General features: G+C 36.2%; 2 protein-coding genes and 1 pseudogene across 2 annotated transcripts in view; all 3 read left to right on the top strand.

The window, feature by feature from the left end:
- LOC108990529 (wall-associated receptor kinase 2-like) overlaps nucleotides 1-26208 on the top strand; it is a 329567-nt gene that overhangs the window by 960 nt on the left and 302399 nt on the right. The window lies entirely within an intron of this gene.
- Nucleotides 2076-3413, top strand: LOC108981066 (chalcone synthase-like). Its single transcript, XM_018952137.2, has 2 exons — nucleotides 2076-2317; nucleotides 2404-3413. Exons 1-2 carry the CDS (start codon nucleotides 2140-2142, stop codon nucleotides 3411-3413), a joined length of 1188 nt encoding a protein of 395 aa, XP_018807682.1. The 5' UTR covers nucleotides 2076-2139.
- On the top strand, nucleotides 9841-11233 carry LOC108981065 (annotated as a pseudogene).

Genomic DNA, 26208 nt, shown 5'->3' with positions numbered 1-26208 from the left:
TCTTTCCATTCTCGGGAAATCATCATGAACTTCAAGATGACTAAAAATTCCCATAGTTAAAAGAAGTTTGCAGGGGAAATTGAGGTAAAAAAAAAAAAATTCCATAGCTCATAAGACCAAAAGAATTCCAGAGAAACAAAAAAAAAAAAAAATCATAGATCGACTGGTGGGTGCAGGAGAAATTGAGGTAAAAATAAATAAATAAATTTACCTTGAAGATTCCACCAGAGATGGAGGAGAGGGGAGATGAACTCGTTCGACTAGGACAGCGAACTGGATGGAGTTGAGGGGGCAAAGTTGATGGGCGATGAGGCTGGAGAGAAGGAGACGAAGTTGGGGGGATGTGCTTCAAAAAAAAAACATTAAGGTTGTGTTTGGATGTTGAAGTGAGTTGAGTTGAGTTGAGTTGAGATGATAAAATATTGTTAGAATATTATTTTTTAATATTATTATTATTTTGAGATTTGAAAAAATTGAATTGTTTATTATATTTTATATTGAGATTTGAAAAAGTTGTTATGATGAGTTAAGATGAGTTGAGAGTATTTAAGGAACCAAACGTTTGGATGACAAACTCATCTCAACTCATCATTACAACTTTTTCAAATCCCAACATAAAATATAATAAACAATTTAACTTTTACAAATTCTAAAATAATAATAATATTAAAAAATAATATTCTAACAGTATTTTATCATCTCAACTCAACTCAACTCAACTCACTTCAACATCCAAAAGCAACCTAAATGACATGTCTAATGAGAAGAGAAGGAGACCAAGTTGATGGGCTAGAAAGCAACGTGGGATTAAAAAAATATACCACGTGTAAGGACCACATCAAATAAAAAGATAAATCGGATGAATGAGCGAGATCCGTACCATTATCAATCTCTTATATATAGTAGATATATAACTAGCTGGTTGGATATTGAGCCTTATTTTTTGTAAACACGATAAAATAATAGAGCAATATTACACAACCTCTCATTCTTCACACATTACATTTTTTTAAAATTTTAAAATTTTTTTTGAGTTTATTCTTTTTAAACTAATTCAGTTTTTTTATTCATTATTCATATATTAAATATTTGATAAAATAATAAAATAATAAAAATTAAAAAAAATATGGTGCGTGGAGATTATGTGAATAATAAAAAATTGTATAAATTTTTTAAAAATAATAAAGGTAGATAGAGAAAAATAAATGCTTTTCAGGACCACAACTCTTTGCGTGGGAAAAATGAAATCAACAGTGTTACACCGATTGAAGTTCGAGGATGGGTACAGTAAGATTATTTTAGTTTTATTTTTCCTGGTTTTTTTCTGATTTTTTTATATCTTACAGATTTTTAAAAAAAAATTATAACACCATTTAAAAATATTTCTTTAATTACTAAATAAAAAATAAAAAAAATATTTGTGGGAACTCATTTATCGGGACAACACGTTCGTGGACGGATTATTTTAAGTTGTGTCTGTGTAGTGAAGTAATTTTAAAGATTTTATGAATAACAATAAAAAAAATAATAAAATATTAAATAATAATAAATAAAAATAAAAAGTATATACAAAATAATAACTATTAATAAAATATTAAGAATCACTAGTTTTTGCCACTTGATTCGACAAAATCTGACATATAACTTCTAAAATCACGTACGTACTCGTCTCGTCTTTTCCATGCTGTAGTTTGTCTTTTGTATGCATGTGTCGGTGCATAAATGGCATTATTAGGGGATTTACTATGCATATGCCTACACTCAGCACACACTTTACATATATTTTTTTTTTTTTTTGTTTTACACTCAATGCATTGAATGTGTGCCGGTGTAGGCAGATGCAAAAATTTTTCCTTATTATAGGAGAAGTGGCTTACGTACGCTTTGCAGCCCAAAAGAGAAACATGTGGCCCTAGTTGTATGACTTGATTTGTCTATCTAATAGATGATGATAAGATGGTGAGAATTAAAATGACGAGTCTCGTAATAAAATGACCGGCATGTGATCTATAAAAAGAAGGCATGCACCCTAGGTGGTCTTAACTTTCATGCACAATTATCGATTGTCACATGATTTAGCTCTCCTTTTGCAACTAAAGTTGCGAACAAGCTGCTCAGGTTTAGCGGAGGCAATTACTTATGGCTTCAGTAGAAAAAATCCGAGAGGCACAACGAGCAAAAGGTCCAGCCACTATATTGGCAATTGGCTCTGCGAATCCGCCAAACTGTATCTACCAAAGTGACTATCCAAACTTCTACTTCGGCGCCACCAACAGCGATCACATGACTGAATTAAAACACAAGTTTAAACGCATATGTAAACATTCATATCCATCGCATGCACAACAAAGCATGGCAGCAAACAGCTAGCTCCATATTAACGTTTCTTTTCATTTTTTACAGGTGAGAAATCAATGATAAGAAAACGTTTCTTCCACCTTACTGAGGAGATTCTAAAGGCAAACCCAAACATTGGCAACTATAAGGCACCATCTTTGAATTTACGTCAGGATGTGGGGGTTGCTGATGTAACCAAGATTGGTGGGGAGGCAGCTTTGAAGGCTATCAAAGAATGGGGCCAACCCATCTCCAAGATTACGCACCTTGTTTTCTGCACAATGACGGGTTTTGACATGCCAGGGGCGGACTTTCAACTCATCAAGCTCCTTGGCCTTAATCCATCGGTGAACAGATGCATGATCTATCAACAAGGCTGTTATGCCGGCGGGACTGCCCTTCGCCTCGCAAAGGATCTTGCGGAGAACAACGCATCTGCACGTGTACTTGTGGTGTGCTCGGAGAACATGACCATGTCTTTTCATGGACCATCCGAGTCCCACCTAGATATTTTGATAGGCCAAGCAATTTTCTCAGATGGTGCGGCGGCCGCCATCGTCGGCGCCAGCCCCGATACCTTGACTGAGCATCCATTGTTCGAATTGATATGGGCGACGCAGTCCATTATCCCTGATACAGAGGATGGAGTTGTGGGAAAACTACGCGAAATGGGCATGACATATCATTTATCGACGAATTTGGCCGAGTTTATAGGAAACAACATCGAGAATTGCATGATCGAAGCATTTAGCTCCATTGGTATTAGTGATTGGAACTCCTTGTTTTTCATAGTTCATCCAGGTGGCCCCTTGATTCTTCACAAAATCCAAGAAAACCTCGGTTTGAACGAGGAAAAACTCAAGACAAGCAGGCATGTGCTGAGGGAGTATGGGAACATGGCGAGCCCATGCGTGCTTTTCATCCTTGATAAGATGAGAGAGAAATCTATGGAGGAAGGAAAGGCCACGACGGGTGATGGGTTAGAGTGGGGAGTTCTCTTTGGATTTGGGCCAGGTCTCACTGTGGAGGCTATTGTGTTGCATAGTATCCCTGTGAAGAATATCAATGCTTGTTAATTAATCATTGTTATTTTTCAATGCCAAACTTAAAATAAATTAATTAATAAACTGGTTCTTATGACATTGTTAGATGAAATAAGATCCATGAGTGATCTAGTATATATCTTTCAGTTTAAGCTCTTATCAATATTACTTAATTTTTTGCTTGCATATGCATCTAACTTTGCTCGGCGTATTTCTCATTTATAAAGTTGAATGTTTTGAACTTAATGAATAGGCAGTAATCATGGCTTTAAGGAAGATTGTCCCACTGAAATATTTGTATGCTTGTTCATCATCTTATTTTCATACAAGTTCTTGTCAATACGGAACGATTTTTATATGAATCTATATGTAACACTCTGATTAAATATTTTAAGGAATGGGATAAGAATAATTTTATTGGGCCTATATTATGTTTAATATATAAGCTATATTGGATAAGTGTACGAATTATTATTTCTAAGGTTGATTGGGAGATTTTAATTAGTTCGATAGATTAAAAGATTATTTTAAGGTTGTTAAGGTTTAGTGGATGCTTTTTAATATGCTAAGGGCCGGATTAATTATTTTATTGGGCTCAATAATTGGATTAAAGCCCATTAAATATTTTATCGATCAAGTGAACCCCTTTTAAATTGGTATTAGGTCCAAGTAGTTATTTAAAACTCAAAAGTATTTATATATCATGATTGGTGTAGACATAACTAATTTTTATACTCTGTTTATCTATTACATAAAACTTTAAAATGCGAATATGAAGTCTGAAATATTTGATCTGATTATTTGATATTTATTTGCTCAGTACTCTGTTATGATAGATATTGCTTCTAAAAAATCTAGAGACATAAGATTTTGTTATGCTTTGGTTACGGCCTGCCACGAGCTATAGTAGTGGGTCTATTCTGAGTGCAATCGTTTTAGTGACATGATGATTTATGTTCTGTTTAGCTCTCTGCAGAATGCATAACCCTGCCACAGGGGTAAATATGGGCTCTATTTTGAGTGCATGACCTTGGTGACAAAACAATGATTTATATCTACATTCTATAACTACTGGAGTATGTTTGCACATTAGTATAAGTTTGTTGCTACTGAATCAGTGGACTCACCCCTTCATCCACAAATGTTTTTGCAAATGACTTTGATAGTTGTAACGGTTGGAATAGCTAGATTGCAAGTGACAGAATTATAAAATAAAATAAGAGATAAGTGTTAGGTGGCATAAGTGGACTTGTATGGGTCAAGAAAATTTTTTTCCATTGTTTAATTTATTTTAGTTGGAAGATTCTTGAGACATTTGATTTTTGGATGAATTTTTGTATTTAAATTCTTATTATTATATATGGATTTCAGGTTATAGGGTTCACCTCGGGAATAGGGAGTAACACTATCTGCTCACCTAATTATAGTGCCTGCCATAAGTGTAATATATTTTTGGCAAACCCAAGTATATATTAATGACCTAAATGATCATTTCAACATTTGCAATTGGGCAGTAGAGTGAGGTGTTAGGCAGCTTCGCTACAAATGAGTGACACTTAATTTGTCTTTGATCATGGCAAGCGATTTTATTACTTTTCTTGATGTCCAATTTTTTAATCCAGACTGTTTTAACTACTTCATTTCATTGATGAATTCTCCCCATCTTGACCCAGGCAAATGAGAAGATAGAAAGAAAGCTTTGGTCAAACTTTTAGCCCCAACTTTTGCTAGCTGGTCATGAGCAACAGACCAATTACTTTCTCTTTAAGTATGCTACATAGAAAAAGATAAAGATCACTGACTAAAAGTAATTCTGTCATCCCAAATCTCCAATAATTTCCAATGTAGAGAAAAACTTTGATTAGATCAAATCTGAAGAATCAAACTAAAAAATGACATCATTAAACCCAAGCTGGAAACAATATAGTAGTCCTTGCTTCGATGTCATTACTTTAGCAAATATATTGTTTTCCACTCTTAAGTGAAGAGAAAAAGTATCAAATATAAAGTCTCCACAGTCACGTCTCAAAACACCTCCGCAACCAACAGGGCCTGAGTTTCCAAGAGATGAACCATCAATTCATTCTCCCTACTAAGTATTATATGTAGCTAATTACTATAATCTGAACAGCCTTCACGTACGTAATTGCCACTGAACCCATGCATTTTGGTTTGAGATATATTAGTAGGCCTTGCAAAGTGGCATGCTTTATTTTTCGAATTTATTATGACGGTTTGTAATTGATCGTCCTTGACACAATCTGCAAATCCGATATGAATTAATATTAGTGTTAGAGTTGGTCATAATTAGATTCAAACTGTCAATTCAAGTTGATCAAGTATATAACTAGATATATTGCGCCTGGCTCAAACAGGTTGAACATCCCTGGCCTGTAACATCATCTTATAAACTTGCATGTTTAGAACGAGAGGTACAGTATATATAACCCTTGGGTTCCCAATTTTGAAGGAATTCCTGTCAAGATAACGGATACTGCCGTAGGTGCCTGAAATTGAACAATGGATTCGTTTTGCATGCATGTCAGACCACCCACGAGATCACAAATAAACGTGGTACATAAATAAATAAAGAAGACTACTGTAAAGAGAAACATTAGTTTCTTATTAAGCACATTATTCTTACAAGAAAGAAATGCAGAGAAGAAAATCAGGCATAAGAGCAGTTTCAATGAATTAGCCAAATGCCAAAAAAATAGATGTTGAGAGCTATTGGGATAAAATTCAGCCCACATTTGATTAGGCAAAACATTTGAAAGTTAATTTTTGCTACAGTATATCTAAAACAAAAGTCAAATTTGATGTATACAGTAGATGAATCAAATATTTTTTTATTATTACTTTTGGCACATTCTCTCTCTTCTATCCACATTTCCTATCCCAAATATCATTCCGTTTATTTCCCTCTCAAAAAACCAGAAACTCTCTTCCTTCTGCACACGACCTTTGTTCGACCAAGGAGCCCCGCTGCTGCATCACCACTGTACCACCAACCTAAGTCTCGTTGGCAACATTGCCACCACACCACTGCACCACCGCACTCCAACTCCAAGGACAGAAAATTGCCGAGTTGACTCAAAAGTAGGTAAACCCCTCTTTCTCTAGCAGAATCATTGGTCCTTCTGCCCCTGCTTTCAATTCATTATCCTCTGATTTCTCTATTTGCCTCCTTTCATAGTAGTGGATTTTGATTTTACATGAGTTGTTACTGTTTCTTATTGGATTTGGATGTTTTTGGATATGACTTGCCCTCCATTGACAGCCCCAAGTGCACACTACCACACTATGTAGGCCGTGATCCTTTATACCGAGAAATCACAACCTCTCTCTCTCCCTCTCTCTCTCTCCCCCCAATCTTCACAGCCTACAATGGATTTGTGATTGTTTGATTTTATTTTGTTTTTGTTATTGGGAAGGGTGACGATTTCAGTCAATACCCTTGATCTTGAAATGCCAATGTGGTTGTAGCCATATAAAATGACATTTATTTCATCTAGTTGCCTTGCTCTTTTAGGGGTGAAGACTTAGAAGGAAGCGTTGCTGAATGCAAAACTTGTATGTTCTGATTTATTTTCTCTGTTATCTCTCTGTGATCACTCCGTAGCTCGACCCAATTGAGAAGAAAATAAAAATTAAGATTAAGAAATGATTTAGATAGAAACTTTTGCTATGAAGAGTAACACTGATAGGACTTTCGAAGTTGCTATAATTGCAGTCGCATAATAAGCAAGCCCTTAAATCAATAGTATATTATTTACATCACTTTCAGTTGCATAGATAATCCGAACAAATGGGGCTCGCTAAAAGTTTTTGGCCATCTATTGTAGCTAGCATCCAAAAGGGTATGTTGAAGCTCAAATATTATGAAGTCTTTATCTCCACAATTATTTTTCTTCATTTACTATATCATATCATCATCACAATGCTTTAAAATTAGGTACTTCACTATGAATATTGATTCTATGCATGTGGGTTTTTATTTGCTTGAGCTATGTTTACATGTATCTGTCCATTTTGTTAGTTTTGAGTTTCTGCCCACGTGCTAGGATCATTTGGGTATAAAGCCCAGAGAAGGTGAAGATGCTGAGTTTAATAAAGCGTTAAGTCGCATGATCGATGATAGAACCGTGTGCATGCAGGTGGAGATGAGAGAAGTCGTCACCAAGGCCGAGAGCGATTGAATGTCATTAATTGCACTTAAGAATAAGAAGATGGATATAGAGATCATGAAATTAGATTTTGTTGGCATGAATGCAATGCAACTAGAATATTTTCAAATTCTTCATGAGGAAGTTTACAAGAAAATGAAAAATAGATCTACATCCACATCTACATCTCCATCCATACCTTTTGAAGGGAATTAACTGTTTAGTACTCATACTCTTTTGTTTATTGTAAATATACATTAATGTAGTAATTAGATGATAGATTCTAAAATTTTGACTTTAGTGGTTGCAACACATGCTAAAAGTACATGTGCATGGACAGTTATGTGATGTATTTTGTGGAAATACAAAGCCTTGGCAATTGCTGGGCGCCAGTGCAACTTCAACTGGACTGCATGTATTGATTGAATAAAGCAACTACGTACAAGCTCCCATTTCGAGAACATTTCAGTCATGGTTGCAATCATGGTTGCTATAATGATGCCCAACATATATATGCATACAATGATGATACCCAATGATGATTTAGGTTCAAGTCATTCAGTGGTATACCCCATCTAAATGGGGCATGAACAATCCGGTGGATGCCCAACATATATTGTGATACGGTGTTTGTGCATATGCCAGTTGGGTTAGTGCAGGAGCAGCTATCATACAGTTAAATTGTTTGTGTATATGCAGTCAAGATAGAAATGTGCAGGGTATGTGAAAATCACAAATTGTTCTATGGTCTTTCTCTAGCCCCAATTGAAGTGTGTTATTCAGTATTTCTATTATCCAACCACTATTTTTATGTTCTGTATCCACCAAAATATCTCATATCTTTCCTTTCTCAGGCAACCATCATGAACTTCAAGATGACTAAAAATGCCCATAGTTAAAAAGAGGTTAGCAGGGGAAATTGAGGTAAAAAAAAATTTCCATAGCTCAGAAGACCAAAAGAATTCCAGAGAACAAAAAAAAAAAAAAATTGTAGAGATCGGTCGGTGGGTGCAGGAGAAACTGAGATAAAAATAAATAAATAAATAAATTTACTTTGAAGATTTCGTCAGAGATGGGGGAGAGGGGAGATGAACTCGTGGGGTTGGGATGGCGAATTGGATGTGGCTGGGGGCAAAGTTGATGGGCGATGGGGCTGGAGAGAAGGAGACGAAGTTGGGGAGATGTGTTTCAAAAAACAATTTAAATGACGTGTTTAATGAGAAGAGAATGAGACCAAGTAGATAGGAAGTAACGTGAGATTAAAAAAATTAAAAGATATGCAACGTGTAAGGACCAAGTCAACCGAAAAAAAAAGAGTAATACTAGAGAGAAGTTATTATAGCAGTGCACACTTTGCACTCACTGCGTGGTTACTTTTAGTTGATTATTTCCAACACTTACTTGGAGAGATGTGTGGTCTAGATGATGCCATATGATCTGTGTAAAATGAATGTTTTTAATGATGACTTCTATCTATATTTATTCAAAAAAAAATAAAGATGAATGAGCGGAATCCAGAGTATTCTCCGTCCTTATATATAGCCTGCCACATTGAGTAAAGATCCACTAATTAGGTTTCTCCTTGCCTCTGGTACGTAAAATATTTCTTCTAAAGGAAGAGTATTTCCAGATGTTAATTTGAGTACAATTTTTCTTACTCCAAATACTTGTACATATGTGGAGTTACTCATCGTCACTTTCATGCCGCTTGTATTCTGATATGTTGAAAAAATTTTACGGTTAGAAGTAACATGTACATTGGCTCTTGTGTCTACTATCCAATCAGTAGCACTACAAGCCAGATAAACTTGGAGACTTATGGTTACATACAGTTCATAGGTTCCAACAGAGTTGGTCCCAGAAAGCACCATATAAGCCTATGGGTTAGGCGATCTTGGTTGTTCATTGCCTTGATATTTCCTCTTCTTATAGCGACAATATTTGGCCAAATGACCCGGTTTGTTACAGTTAAAACAAATGAGTCTTTTATCATCTTTGTTAATATAGGACTTTAATATAGGACTTTGGTTTCAAATTATTCCCATAATTAGTTTTACCCTTATTGAATTTGGACTTCTGATGTAGTGGATTCTTATGAGTTTTATGGCCTTCTATAATATTTGCTTTAGATTGAAAATCAGAAATTAATGGTGGGATGAGATCATTTTCCAAGTGTTGTTCTTGAATTCTAATAGCAAAGATCAAGGTTTCCATAGTTATATCTTCGGTCTTATGTTTAAGAGATAGGCCAAAATTAAGATAACACAAACGGATGGAAGCAATCGCCAATATTCATGGCTGCAGTTGAAGAAATGCGCGAGGCACCGCGAGCACGGGGTCCAGCCACAATAATGGCCATTGGTACAGCCAATCCGAAAAACTGTATCCACCAAAAAGACTACCCTGATTTCTACTTCCGTGTGACAGAGAGTGAGCACATGACAGAACTAAAGGACAAGTTTAAGCGTATTTGTAGGTGTTCTCAGACCCTAAGTCTTTACTTTTTTTTGGTAAATTCAAGCACTAATAAAGCATGCATGCATGCATGAAACATAGAAATAATATCGATATTCTCTCATGAACTAACAAATGATCAAACACTTCAACTCACAGCTTCATAATGTTGTTTATAGTACTAGTACTCTCTAAAACTAGTATTTTTGTTGAATGTAAAATCTCACAATCAGGTGACAGAACGACGATAAGAAAACGTTATTGTCATCTTACTGAGAAGATTCTGAAGGCGCACTCGAATATGTGTAAGTATAAGGCCCCATCTTTAGATGCACGTCAAAATATGCTGGTTTCAGAGGTACCCAAGCTCGGAAAGGAAGCAGCATTGAAGGCTATCGAAGAGTGGGGCCAACCCATCTCAAAGATAACACACCTTGTATTCTGCAGCTCCTCGAGCATCGACATGCCTGGTGCAGACTTTCAGCTCACTAAGCTCATCGGCCTTAATTTATCCATAAACAGATACATGATCTCCCATCAAGCTTGTTATGCAGGTGGGACTGGCCTTCGCATTGCCAAGGATCTAGCCGAAAACAATGTAGGCGCACGTATTCTTGTCGTGTGTTCCGACATCATGACTGTTCTTTTTCATGCACCCTGCGAAACCCACATAGACATGCATCTTGATAGGCCAAGCACTTTTCACAGATGGTGCAGCGGCAGTAATCATCGGTGCCAATCCCAACACCTCAATTGAGCATCCACTCTTTGAGCTAGTGTCGGCCAGGCAATCGATTATCCCCGACACTGAGAGTGGAATTATAGGAACTGTGCGTGAAATGGGCCTCACCTACTATTTATCTGAAAATGTTCCCAAGTCTGTTGGTGACTACATTAACAATTGCTTGGTCGAAACATTTAACCCAATTGGTATAAGTGATTGGAACTCCTTGTTTTTTGTAGTTCATCCAGGTGGCCCTGCCATTCTTAACAGGATCCAAGAAAAGCTAGATCTAAATGAGGAAAAACTCAGAGCAAGTAGGCATGTGCTAAGTGAGTATGGGAACATGACCGGCCCTTTGCGTGCTATTTGTACTCGATGAGATGAGGAAGAAGTCTGTGGAAGAAGGAAATGCAACAACTGGTGAAGGGTTGGAATGGGGAGTTCTGCTTGGACTTGGGCCAGGTCTCACAGTTGAGACTCTCGTCTTGCACAGCGTTCCCATAAATTAAGAATGACGTTTTGCTTGTGATCTTTAATCTCTACATATATGGTTTGAAGGAAAGATTGATATATCTTTTCAAAATATTGTGCTGGTGTCAACTGTACTTGGTGCTTTTATATTTTTAATAAGAAGGTTTTGCTGGTAACGTGGTTAAGCATCTTTTATTTTTCAAATGTGAACAACGTTTTGTATAATAACAAAACAAAACAATGTGGTACAATTTTAAAATTTATTTTTCAAATCAAATTGTCATCTAAATGGTGTATGACGTAAAAGTTTTCAAATAGAATTATTCGCGGTTCTTATAATATTGCTATATATACACTAATTCCATGCCAGTTACACCTCCTCTATCTAGCTAGGCCCCTACAAGTACTTATCGACAAAACCGATTGTTAATGTCTAAATTCACATAACAGAAAGAAATGGAGGAAGAAATTATTCCTAACCCAAGATGGTAATTCGGGCGTCGATACAGTGCTATTCACGTTCATTCATAAAATAATAATAAATGACCAAATAAAAATAAATAAAGAGATTAGAGATAGATATTTACGTGGTTCGACATAAAAGCTTACGCCCACGGGTTGTTTGGTGGCAAAATCTACTATAATAGATAATTTTACAATTTCACATGGCCTCATATATCGTTCAATACACTGGAGAAATCTAGGATTTCAAGAAGTTGAAGACGATGCCTCCCTTGAGAGAGATATGGTAGAGTCGCTATATATGATAGAGTTTGTATGTAGAAAGCTTGTGGAGAATCCCCTTCATTTGTAGAGATCTCCTCCTTTTATAGAGATCTATTTTCTTTCTTAGAGTGATTGAGTCAAACTTGTCTTGTGAAACATTTTCATTTTAGGAGTCTGAGCCAACTGCTTTTGGTTTATCTATTCATTGTCTTATCTCTTGACTTTATCTTCCTTTATTAATAATAATAGGTTTACAATGGATTGGACCCATTCAATTTTGTCTCGAAGGGGAAACCATGCATGTGATGCAAACAAGTGCTGGTTTGCCCTCCCGAGCACCCCATAAAAAATTCGATATGCATTTTTGAATCATGGTTAAAACTGACAAAGGTGCATGAATAATAGAGGGGGTATGTATGGGAATACTTGCAAGAATATGCTTAATAAGTAAGAGCCGATCCCCATTAGACAAGAAGTTATTTTGCCAACCCCCTACTCGACGTCGAATCCTGCTCACCAGATCATCCAGATGAATAGCCTTAAGTCTTCCAGATATAATAGGAATGTGCATGCCAAGATACTTGTAAGGTAAAGTACCCTCAACAAATCTGGTAATACTAAGAGCAGATCTTCTCCTATGTAAAGATATCCTCTTGGAAAAAATAATAGAAGATTTAACTTTACTCACTCCTTAGAAAGTCACTAAGGAGAGTTTCCTGTGGTCGAATTTCTTTCGGGGCAAATACATAAAAGATAATCATATTTCTCTTGTCAACCAGGCAAAAGGAAGTAGATTTTGGAAAAGTATTATGTCTTGCATGCCGGATGTGATACCCCGTATTTACGTATATTTTGACTATGTAAATTATTGTATTTACTAAGATTATGGGCTTTCTTGTTTTACATTTTAGATGATTTACGTAATATTATTTCAAGATTTTTAATTGTTAATTTAATGTGTTTTCTCGTTATTAATTATTGTTCATTATTTAAATTGCTCTTTATTTTAAAATAGTTTGTCGTTGGATTTTATTCTTTTATTTTCATTTAATCACTCCGTTTAAATTATTTTATTTAACTTGCTATTTTGAAATATTTTTTGTTGGATCATTTGTGTGACCCAAGATGTGAGGATTGGATCTCATTTTTTTTTCATTTTTTTCTTTTCCTCTTTTTCTTTTCTTCTTTTCTTTTTCTCCTCTCTCTCTCTTCTCTCCCATGCGTGAGCCCCTCTCTTTCTCCCCTTCCGTGCGCCGTCCACCACAGCACCGTCGTGCGCCACCCATTGCCATCACCGCCGCTTCCATTTTCTTCCCCTCCGGCTGGCAACCATACCCTCCAGTTTCCAGCTCCTCCCGTGCCACCAATCTCCTCCACGCACGGCTTCAAGCCGCGACATTCCTTGTGTTTGTGCGCCGCCGTCACGCCACCATTGGCCACCACCTCTTCACCACATCACCCGACTACCCCCTAGCTACCTAAACCACCCAACCTCAGCCATAATCTACCACCAGTGAAGTCTATTCATCTCCATTTTCGATTTGAGCTTTTTGGCCTCCAACTGCCGTCCACGCCGCCACCCATGGCCAACTATCGCCACCATTAGCTTCACCGACCTCCCTAAGCCATTCCCTAGTAATATCAAGTCTTCGTTTGTCCCCGTTCAAAAGTTGGGTTTTTGAGACCCACGACCATAGTGCATTTTGCAATGTTACGTTGTTGTACTGCCACTTTTAGCATCTCCGTGATCCTTCAAAAAGTATATTATAGCACTGTAATTATTTTCGTAAAGAACTTTTGAGATTTAAATGTATTTTTGCACTAACTCATATTTATTGTGAATTGGTTGGTTGTGCCGGACTGAGTCCGAGGAGTAAGGTGGTTGGTTGGATTGGAGGATGAAGTTGTGTGATTGGATTATGTTGGGTTTTGTTGGCTGTTGAATATTTTTGTTATGTCATATACAATGCATTTGCATGCATGCTCATGTTTCTAAATGAAAATTAGTTTTCGTGTAATTGCGTTCATATTCATGTGTATATTTGAAAATTGGATTTTCATGTGAGAGAAAGGAAAAAGACTGTAGGGATGGTGGTAAGCAGGGATGGTGATAGAGTCTCGCCTGTGATTCCCGCCTACGGTGCACGCAGTAGGGATGGTGGTAAGCAGAGATTGTGGTAGAGTCATGCCTGTGATTCCCGCCTACGGTGCACGCGATAGGGATGGTGGAAAGCAGGGATGGTGGTATAGTCATGCCCATGATTCTCACCTACAGTGCTCTGATAGGTACTCATTGTGTGGAAATGAACTGTAGGGATGGTGGTAGAATCCCTTATGTGATTCCCGCCAACGGTGCACGTAGTAGGGATGGTGGTAAGCAGGGATGGTGGCAGAGTCCCGCCTGTAATTCCCGCCTACGGTGCACGCGGTAGGGATGGTGGTATAGTCCTACCTGCGATTCCCGCCTACAGTGTCCGATAAATAGTTAGATTTTGTGTGAATCATTTTTTGGAAAAATGAAGGATTATATTTTTGGGCCAAAATGAGATTTTGGCGTGTGTTGGAAAACATTGATTTTGGGGGAAATGATATTTTGAGTATGATGCATATTTCATCATATGCATGCATGTTGGTTGCATTAATGCACTTTTATCTCGTGGGTTGTTTGGATTATTACTTAATTGCAGTACCATTTTATGGTACAGTAGATTTTGATGCAGATGAGGATGAAGAGCCTGAGGGATCAGCTCCGTGAAGGGAATGACATGTGGTTGCTTTTGGATTATGGGATTTTTTCCCTTTTGTCTATGTATTCAGCTTTCTACTTTATTTTACGGATAACTGTATAAATTTTTTAAAGGCAATTTATTTTGAATATTTGCATTAAATAATTATGGTACTTAGTCGACAATAATCCGCTACGTTTTTATTGTACACTTTCTGCATGTACACACACTTGGCACTTATCGTTGGGATGTGTGACCCGTGTTGTCATCATCCCAAAATCATGATTCCCGCGTTGCCTTACGAGGGGGTAGGGCCGTCACACCAAAGGTTCTAAAAAACTCCAAATGGAAACTAAAGGATGGAAATATTTCGTTTTGGCGGGACAACTAGCTTTAGGAGGGCTCGTTATGTGAAAAAGTTTACATTTCTAATTTTCCAAATGTTAGAGTGAAGGAATGTAGACTGGACTCAGGTTGGGATATCTTTTTGCTTCAACAATTAATTGGGGAGCGACATGTGGCTGTCATTCTCCGCACTCTGTATAATGCTAAAGCAGGGGAAGACAACTTAGTGTGGACAGGTAATTCTTACGGTAAATTTTCTACTCATAATACATGGGACATTCTGAGAGTTCTATCTCCTAAGGTACAGTGATTGCAATGGGTTTGAAATTTTATTTTGCCCCATAATATTTCTGTTATTACTTGGAAGGCTTTCAACTCTTCTTTAAGTGTTGATGATCGGCTAAGAAAGGTGGGCATATCCATAGTCTCCAAGTGTGATTGCTGTGAGAATGGTTGCTATGAAGATCAAAACCATGTTTTGGCAGGTGGGTATTTTGCTCGAGAGATATGGAAGAAAGTTGTTGTGCTTGTTGGCCAGAATTATAATCCTAGGCAAAATTGGCATAACACTATTTCCATGTGGTTCTGTAAGGCTTCCAAGCATTCTCAATTTGGCCAACTTTTGGGATTAATTCCTATGATTATCACCTGGCGACTTTGGCTTAAAAGATGCAAATGCCGCATGGAATGTCTCAACAGCTCAATCAGTGCAATTTGGAGGGATATCTTGTACTGGATTGGAAGAGTTGGTGAAAAATTGAAAACAGGTACATCCCCAATAGCTCATGATGATGAGGTTATTTTACAAAGTCTCAGGATTCCTATTAAACCTCCGAAAATAAAACCTATGCCCATTGTCAAGTGGCTTCAACCTTGTCAAGGTCGTGTGAAACTGAATGTGAATGGAAGTTCTTTAGGCAACCCGGGCCGTTCGGGTGATGGTGGGGTAATTAGAGATCATAGTGGGAATTCGATTAGAGGCTTTGCGGAGCATATTGGCCTCAGTTCTAATAATTGTGCAGAAGGGATGGGGCTCCTTTTTGGATTGCGGATTGTGAAAAGCCTGAATCTAGTTAATGTTGATATTGAGCTTGATTCTATGATTGTTTTCCAGTGGGTGCAGAAATCTCATTGTGGTCTATGGTATTTTGAAGATTTTTGGGAAGAAATTCTTGCTATTCTTGGTACTTTGAACTATTCTATTTCTCATGTGTATAGACAAGGTAATGCTCTTGCGGATTTTTTTGCTCGGATGAGTTCAGAAGGTAATAGTATGATATGGGAGGACTTTTCACTACTGCCTCATTTACTAAAAGGAATGTTGAAGAAGGACAAAATGGGCCTTCCACATGTTAGATTTGGTTAATTTTGTTTGTTGATTTTGACATGTGGCCTCAGATTTAGTGTCCTGATTTTGCCGCTGCTATTGTTGGGTTTTGGTTATAGAGTTTAAGGTATTTTTGACACTTGGATTTTGGGTGTTCTTTCACTCCTATCTTGTAACCTCCCAAGTGATTTGTTTTTACCACGGTATTTCCCCGCCATAAGTAAGGGTTATGAATATAATTTGGGGAGGGGTGACTCTTGGACATGTGTCCCCAACTCTTTCTCTAAAAAAAAAAAAAAGAAAGAAAGAGTACTACACATAATCAATCAATTATTAAGTCTAAGAAAGAAGAATAATGATTTTCATACTACTATTTAACAACAAAGGCTACCCAATTATTATGTTCTATCATAATGTTTATATCGTCATAGCATTGGTCCATATATTTATTTCTCCACGATTAATGAAAATTGAAAAAAATAAAAAAAGGCTCAACGTGTCAATTTTTTTATGTTTAGAATCAAAAGTTTGTACAAATTTCAGCGTTGACAATTTTCCCTAATAAGAATGATCTTATTAATGTGCATGTCTTCACCCCTACCGGATGTAGAAATCACTTATTAATTCAGTTCAGATCTTTCAACTAGGTTATAGTAAAATATGATTTTTATTTTAAAATTTTAAAAAATTGTTTTGTATAGAAGTTTGGAAAATTTTTAATGATTAGGTAATAATTAGATAAAAAAAATTAAATATTTAAAATTGAAAAGTGTTTTTGTTTATATTGTTTAGATATTGAGATGAGATAGAATGAGATGAGAGTATCTTGTTGTCCCCTATTTAGATAGGCCTTTTCACCATGCCCATCTTGGACGGCATCAATCTCGTCTACTTTCCCCTGTTTCCTGCACATACATTCAAGCATCCTGCATATATTTGAATAGGGTTCATTTGGATAGTGAGACGAGATGATATAATTTTAAATGAATTGAATAAAATATTGTTAGAATATTAATTTTTTAATATTATTATTGTTTTGAGATTTGAAAAAATTGAATTGTTTATTATATTTTGTGTGAAAATTTAAAAAGGTTGTAATGATAAGATGAAATAAGATAAGATGGTTTATGTATCCAAACTAGCCCAAGCTGCATCAACCCAAATTTTACTAGATTTAAATATTGAGATGAGATAGAATAAGATGAGAGTATCTTATTGTCCTTGTATAGATAGGCCTTTTCACCATGCCCATCTAGGACGGCGTTAATCCCGTCTGCTTTCCCCTTCCATTTAAATTTTATTTCCCTTGAAGCACACTGCCCCCTTCCATTGAGGTTTGTCTCGTCCAAAGAGAGTCGAAACAATCAAAGTTCATCGCTGTTCATACGACTTAAGATTACCCAAAGCAAGAAATGGTACAAACACGTTTGCATGACAGCCCACAAGTGTAAAGATTACAAATACATTCTTCCAAGCAAAATCCTTTTTTTTTTTACATATTTTACTCGCACAAGATTGATAGCTTAGGAAGAGGGGACATAATCAATTGTAACATAATACAATCACAATAGTATTACAACTCCAAATTTTAGGAGTAAACCTAAATGTCATATACATTAGACTTAAAAAGTCAAAAAATTATCCAATGACCCAATATCCTAACTCCCAAGGCATATTGAAGATTTCAAATACAACAGACTCAAATGTGACAAAAGAACCATATCCCCTACTTCAATCATCAATAATTGTTCTTGGGATTCTTCTTTTTATGTACACAAATACAAAGCAACAAATCAAACAGTGGCTCTCAGAACAATCACTTTTGGCCTAGCTAATATCGTATTTTTGTTCATTTCAGCATATCAGCTACATATATAGTTTCTGGCTCTGCTGACCAGTAATATACAACCTACACATTAAAAATGTAGTAAAAATAAAATTCTTGCCATTAGAAGATACAGTAAAATTAAAATCAATACTTGTCAAAAACCATTGACTTTACGTCTCCAAAAATGCATGCTTTCTATAGGTCAATCTCAATAGCACCCAAATTCTCTTCAAACTTTATTGTCTTTGATGGCAGGTTCAATGCAAGAGATATGGTTCATCTCCTCACACAGATCACATAATAAATAATTCCTTCCATCGACCTTGCCTCCACATTGCCTGCAAGTGCAAACTTTGAACACACCACAATCTTCTGTTTGCATTGGTTTAATCTGAGAGTCTGATTCCTGGGGAAGAAACTGTTTTGCAGTGAAATCCTAGTTAAAAATATGTATTATCCAGAATGCATATAGTACAGATGAAGTGATTTGAATATAAGTCAAAAAGGAGAAGAATATGCATGATTTATCAGTAAAATTGAGAGATTTGCACTATTAAGCTATATAACTCTATTTCACAATCAACCATACCAGAGGCAAGCAATTCACAAACAGCTGGAGTTCAGTCTAGAAAGGAACCGTAGAGGAAATATTTTCTATTATTATCTACTGTTATGTAACAAACTTTATTCCTTTCATTCGTGTAAATATACATACACTACAATACATGAAATGTAATGAAATGAATTCCACCATTCTTGTACTATTTGACATGGCATCAGAGCCAACTGACTAATCGTCCTTATGATCCTATGCCATGTCCACGTCTCCCCCCCCCCCCCCCCCCCCTCCCCCTCCCTTTTTTCATTCCTCTGCTATCTCATCCTTCTCTCGCATCGTTACAACAAAACTTTCTACTGACAATTACCTTCTATGGAAGGTACAAACCTTTGCTTACCTACGAGGTCAAGATTTATTCTCCTTTGTTAATGGCTCTTCACCAAAACCAAACCCAGCCTTTCACTCTTAGCGACATACAAACCAGCTTGTACTCAGCATCATTTTTTCATCCCTCTTATAATCTATTCTTGGACATGTTTTGTCTTCTACCATAGCACACCAACTATGGACCTCTCTTTCCTCTATGTTTTCTTCTCATTCCCAGGCAAAATAATTTCAAGTTCGTTTTCAACTCACCAACCTCACACGAGGTGAGCGATCAATCTTAGATTATTTTGGCAAGCTTCTTCTTCTAGCTGACTCTCTTGCGGCTACTGGCAATCCTTTATCAAATAAGGAGCTTGTCACCTATCTACTAAATGAACTAGGACCCCCTTATGAGTCCTTTGTCACCTCAATCACTACCTGAGCTGACCCCATCTCATCCCATGAACTTTATCAACTTCTCATCTTTCATGAAAATAGACTTTTTCACACAAACAAAGCTGTTACTTCCTCCTTTGAGCCATCTACAGATTTTACTTCCCCCACATGAGACCAACATGGTCGAGGCTTCTATAGAGGTGGGCGACAAGGTCACAGCAGAGGACGATATTCCTTTAATGGACATGGTGGCAAACCACCCTTTGCCACAAACTCCTCTCAGCAATACAATGCTCAACGCCCCACATGTCAAGTGAGCAATAAGGCAAGACATGTTGCACTCCAACGTTGTCATTGCTTCAACCATTCATGTCAACTTGAAGCTCCCAAATTTTTTTTCTGCAAATTATACATAGGGGTGTAACTAGTCCGGTCCGATCCAGTTTTGGATAAAATCTAGGACCGAACCAGTATGTACCGGTTTTGTATTTTTCAAAACCGATTACGCACCGGTTACCCTCCTAAACCGGTACTTCCGATTTTACCGATTTCCTGTCCGGTCCGGTCTGATTTTTTTATTTTTTTAAAATGTAAATTTTATAATTTGTCATTAAAAATTTGTTTATAAAAAAAATGATTAAAAAAAGACTGTTTCATACTTTTATTAATATATTAGACTATATAATAGTATTAATATTAGACTATTGGTATAGTTATAAGTTATATATTAGTGTTAGTTATAAACTTTTAGTGATTTAGTATTAACATTTTATGTAATAATTTTTAAATTATAATAAGAAATTATTTCATATATGAATATATATAATTATATATATTATGTATAAAAATTTCACATAAAAATTTATAATTATACATTATATATAAAACTTATATATATTAATATGTAATATATAAAAAATATTTTGTATAAAACTTATATATAAAAATATTATTTTTTATTTTTTTTAATCAACCTATCTAGTCTAAAAAATCCCGGAACCGGAACCGAACTGGAACCGGCCAGTTTTTACATTTTAGAAATCAGTTCCGGACCGGTCCGGTTTGGTCCAGTCCGGACTAGTTTTCCGGTTTGAGTTTACACCCTTAATTATACGGCTCAAACTCAATCTCCCGAATCGATTTGGTACCACGATTCTGCAGCTACGTACCCATCACCTCACTAATGATCTTTCTAACTTGAATCTGTCGTCTGAAGCATATGCAGGTGGTGAGACAATTCGAGTAGGTGATGGCACGAGACTTCCAATCCAAACATTCAGTGACTCTTCCTTTCTCTTAACTCTTCTAATTTTCTTCTCAAAAATCTGTTACATGTTACATCTATAAATAAAAACCTTGTTTCAGTTCTTCAATTTTGCATTGATAATTCATGTTATTTTGAATTTCATTCCACCAACTTTTCTGTGAAGGACAAACAGACGGGGAAACTCCTCCTCATTGGTCCAACCTGTGATGGACTCTATATTTTTCCCTTAGACGTGTCTTCTCTGTCATCCCCATCTATCCATGTTGGTGAACAAACCTCCATTGATCAATGGCACCAAAGGCTTGGGCATCCTTCATTGGATTTAGTGTCCCGTATATTGCACACCAAGTGCTTGCCCCTTTCCCCTACACAATCTGTTTTTTAATGTTCTGAATGTCCACTTGCAAAATGTCATCAACATTCTTTTTCTTCAAGACAGGCCCACTATACTCAGCCTTTAGATTTGTTATGTGCTAATTTATGGGGCCCAACCCACTATGTCTCACAAAATGGTTATAGATAATATCTTTCATTTGTGGACTCTTATACCCGTTTCACTTGGATTTTTTCCATTAAATTAAAATCTGATGCATCTCCAATTTTCCCATCCTTTTTACCATTTATTGAACGTCTTTTTAATACCAAGCTAATTACATTACAAATGGATGGTGGTGGTGAGGTCAAACCTCTCACCATTTTATGCAAACAATTTGGTATTACTCATCGTTTTTCATTCCTTCACACACACCAACAAAATGGCCTTATAGAAAGAAAGTATCGTCATATAGTTGAAATGTGTCTTGCCCTTTTAGCCCACTCCTCACTTCTACTTACCTACTGGGCCGAGGCCTTTGAAACAACAGTATATTTAATTAATTTCTTACCCATTCTAGTTCTTCAAAACAAATCTTCTTACTCTTTGGTTTATAAACAGGATCCCGATTATAAATTTCTCAAAGTTTTTGGATGTGAGTGTTGGCCCAACTTATGCCCATACACTCCTCACAAATTGAATTTTTTATCCAACTCATATATATTTTTAGGTTATAGTCCAACCCACAAAGGATACAAATGATTAAATCTCAAAACAAATAAGATGTATATTTTTAGAGATGTTCTTTTTAATGAACTTTTCTTCCCTTTTTCCAGAAATCGGCCCGTTACTTCTCTTGTCTCGTCCGTTTCTCATTAGGCCTCTTTACCAATTTTAAATCCATCCATATTAGGCCCACACCCAAGCTCACTTACATCTAACTCACCCTCACCTCCTCTCAGCCCAAGCCCAATCGTTACCTCACCAAACTAAGAAATTCACAAATAACTTCATCCCCTTCCTCCCGAACGTCTACCATGTCTTCTCTTGCACCATCTTCTGCCCCTACTTCAAATCCCTATGTTCCTCTTCTTGTTCCACCTTGCTCTCCAATAATTACTCAAGCCCAAAACAATTCATCTCATCCCCGTATCCCACTCACCATTGTCTCACCATTTTTGCAGGTGTTCCAGAGGACCCCTCAAGTTTCTCTAAAGCTGTCAAGCACACCGAATATAAAGCTGCCATCTCTCAAGAGTATGATGCTCTAGTTCGAAATCAGACTTGGATTCTGGTACCTCCTTCCCCTCAAACAAATATTTTGGGTTGTCGTTGGGCTTTTTGTACAAAAACACTTGTTGATGGGTCTTTTGAGAAGAGGAAGGCACGTTAAGTTGCCAAAGGTTTTCATCAAAAACATGGTGTTGATTTTCGTGATACCTTTAGACTTGTAGTGAAGCCATCTACAATTCGATTAATACTGTCCATCACAGTTTCTCGAGACTGGCCCTTGAGCCAAATTGACTTCCAAAATGATTTTTTGCATGGCTTACTAACAAATGATGTTTATATGCAGCAGCCACAGGGTTTTGTTGACACCTCCCAGCCCACTCACGTTTGCAAACTCTACAAAGTTATCTATGGACTTAAGCAAGCTCCAAGAGCATGGTTTGCTCAGCTAAGTTCTTGGCTCCTTGACTACGGTTTTATTGCTTCAAGAGTTGATCCTTCCCTTTTTGTTCTTAATCATAATGTCATTCAAATTTATCTACTTATATATATTGATGATATAGTCATTACATCCTCAAAACAGTCTGTCATTACAAGTTTGATTCATGACTTAGGGATTGCCTTTCCTGTCAAAGACCTTGGTCCCTTGTCTTTCTTTCTCGTCATTGAAGTTTATTACACAAGTGATGGTATTGTATTGTCCCAGAAAAAGTATATCAAACATCTGCTTGCATGTAGTCTCATGCTTAATGAAAACCCATGTCATCCCCCATGGCTACCTCTTTAAAACGGTCCAAACTTGATGCCCCTGACTTTGAGGATGTTACACTATATCGTAGCATTGTAGGTGGTTTACAGTATCTCTCCATCACTAGACCCGATATATCCTTCTTTGTCAACAAGGTTTGTCAATTTATGCATTTTCCAAAATTATCCCATTGGAGTGCTGTGAAGTGTATTCTGAGATACTTAAAATCTACTATCAATGATGGACTATTTTTTGCATCAAAGTCTAGTATTAATCTTCAAGCTTATTCAGATACCGATTGGGGTGGGTGTCCTGATGACCGTAGATCAACTGGTCTTTTTGCATTTATTTAGGCAAACATCTTATCTCTTGGAGCTCTAAAAAATAACAAATAGTTTCTAGATCCTCAAACTAATGCAGAATATAAATCAATTGCTTCATCTGCAGCTGAAGTTATTTGGTTGCAAACTGTGCTTTGTGAGCTTGGTGTCTCTTTGTCTCAAGCATCTACTTTGTGGTGTGATAATCTTGGAGCTACATATCTCTCGGTCAATCCAGTATATCATTCAAGAACAAAACATATGGACATTGATTATCATTTTGTTCGTGATAAAGTGGTTGCTAACACCTTCAAAGTTTCCTTTATCAACTCAAAATATCAAATTGTTCATGTATTAACAAAACCCCTTGTAGCTGACAAGTTTCTTCGTTTCTAGTCGAGTCTCAATGTCTTGGACTCGAGGGGGCGTATTAAGCTATATAACTATGTTTCACAATCAGCCATACTAGAGGAGAACAATTCACAAACGGCTAGAGTGCAGTCCAAAAAGGAACGGTAGAGGAAATATTTTTCTGTTATTCTCTACTGTTATATAACAAACTTTATTCCTTTTGTATTCCTTTCATTCATGTATATATACAGACACTACAATACATGAAATATAATGAGATGAATTCCACCATTCTTATACTGTCTAACATATACCGTAAGGAAAAAAGAAAGAAAACAAAAACAAAAACATAAGACTCTGCCTTGGCGGCTCAAAACATGACATCATCAGGAGTTTCCAGAAGCTTTATTGAATTTATCTTCTTCAAAGAACCAAATGTAGCCAAATTTATCTATAGTAGTAGCTTAAACATCAATCCAAATTCATCTAAAACCAAATGCAACATGTTAATATTAATATTAATGTTGATGCTATTGAATAAAGCACATAGTAATACTATAATACCTAGAACCTCCCTTACCTCATGTTTACCATCTTCATATGTGTTGTGCGTGTATTCGTCCTCTCACCTTGGACACAAAAGTAAAAAAATTGAGTTGAGATAAAATTAAAATCAAACCATTACATAATGTATGAAGTGTAAATGATAATACTAGAAATAAATATATATAACCAAAACTCAAGGCACTGGATTGGCTTAGCAATCTTTGAAAGTTGGTATGTTTCACCTGCTCATGATAGGCAGTCCTTGACATGTCTGAAAGGCACTTTGCAAGAGACACAAACTTAGTTCCAATCTCTTGAAGCTTTCGCCATACCTAAAAATATTAATTCAAATTTAAGGCATACCCAATGACATAATGAAACTCAATACATCTGGGAATAAGCATATGTCCTCATTGTAGAAACTAAACATTGCATATGTAACATAGTAGCTTCTACATGAATACGCTTGTGAACTGGGTCTATTTCGTTGAGCAACATCAATGCAACATAGCAACATCTAGAAAATAACAATTCACTAGCCATTAGTTCTCATGGATACAAACATACCCCAACATCCGAGAAAAGATCAGAAAAAGAAACGTGCTTAAAAACTTTACTGTAACTGTAAGTTTTTACCCCTTTCTAGACTTCTACGCCTATAGTTAAGGAGCTTTCATAATTGACATGCTAAGAAGTGTTTCAACACTATCTAATTCTATAAATCAAGAGATAAATTAGGGTAACGAAAGTTTAAAAAAAGGGAATGAGGTCCTATAATCTGCATAGGAGGCATATTGTAGTATAGGGATGATGTCGTATGAGAAAGAAAGACTGGAAAAATATTGATCATCTTCCACTACATTGTGAGATGGCCAGGAGCTTATGGTGGTGTTGAGTGGATTATGCCCTAGAGGATGGTGGAGTTGTTGGCCTATGCAATGTCCTTATGATGGTCACAAAAATTCAGATGTTTGGATGATGGTTCCTTTGTGCTAAATGTGGTGGATTGGGCAAGAACATAAGGCCCAAAATCCTAAAGACTATAGGAAGACGAATTCAGCAGTAAAAGCCATCATTTTCACCAATCTCTATGTTTGGATGAGTGCTAACAACAGCTCCCAAATCTCCAATTTAATATATTTTGAGGAATTTTGCTAGCTTGGATGTATCCTTTTCTATACTTCTTGTGTAAGTACTAGCTTGCACACACCTCACTATGCTTTAATCATTTATGTAGCTTGTTAAAAGATAATTGACTTCCAAAGGTAAAGATACAAAAACCTTCATCAATTCAGTTCTCCATTAATTTGGGCCAAAACTCACAATTTTTTTTATAAGTAAACAATTGTATTAAATAAACAATAGGCATATCTCAAGTACACAAAAGTATATACAAGAGGTAACATCTATTTAGGAGGAAGACAGAACAAAACTTCAAGTATAAAGGTCATGCTTGGGTATGAAAAATGTTAAGAATATTTAAGAATTTTTTACATTGGATTTTGGAAAATGAGAGAAAAGTTTGAGTAAATATATATATATATATATTGAAAATAAGTGTTTCATTGGAGTTTGTGAAAAGTTGTTTAAAATTTTAAATACAATTTTTAAGAGTATTTTTATTTTGGAATTTGTAAGTAGTGATTTTTATGTTTGGATAACGATTGAGTAATAATTGGATCAAAATTTGAGATAGAAATTTCATTGAGATTCAAAGAAGCTTTGTTTGATTTAATAAAAATTTTGAAAGATTTTAAAAAGTACTGTGAAACCAAACATTGACAAAGTATTCTTTATGAGATAAAGTAACCATTATCACCACACAATTACTAGAAATTTATTCAATATTTTCCTAGCATAAGAACCATGAAACATTGAAAGTATCAAATAAGACCAAAGAACTTTTGAGTGGGCTACGATACCAAAGAACTTTTGAACTTTTGAATGGCTGTAGCAGGATCTTTG

Source organism: Juglans regia, chromosome 6 (genome assembly GCF_001411555.2).
Source record: "Juglans regia cultivar Chandler chromosome 6, Walnut 2.0, whole genome shotgun sequence".
Lineage (NCBI taxonomy): Eukaryota > Viridiplantae > Streptophyta > Magnoliopsida > Fagales > Juglandaceae > Juglans > Juglans regia.
Note: the sequence above shows the minus strand (reverse complement) of the source record. Positions and strands in the feature narration are given on the sequence as shown.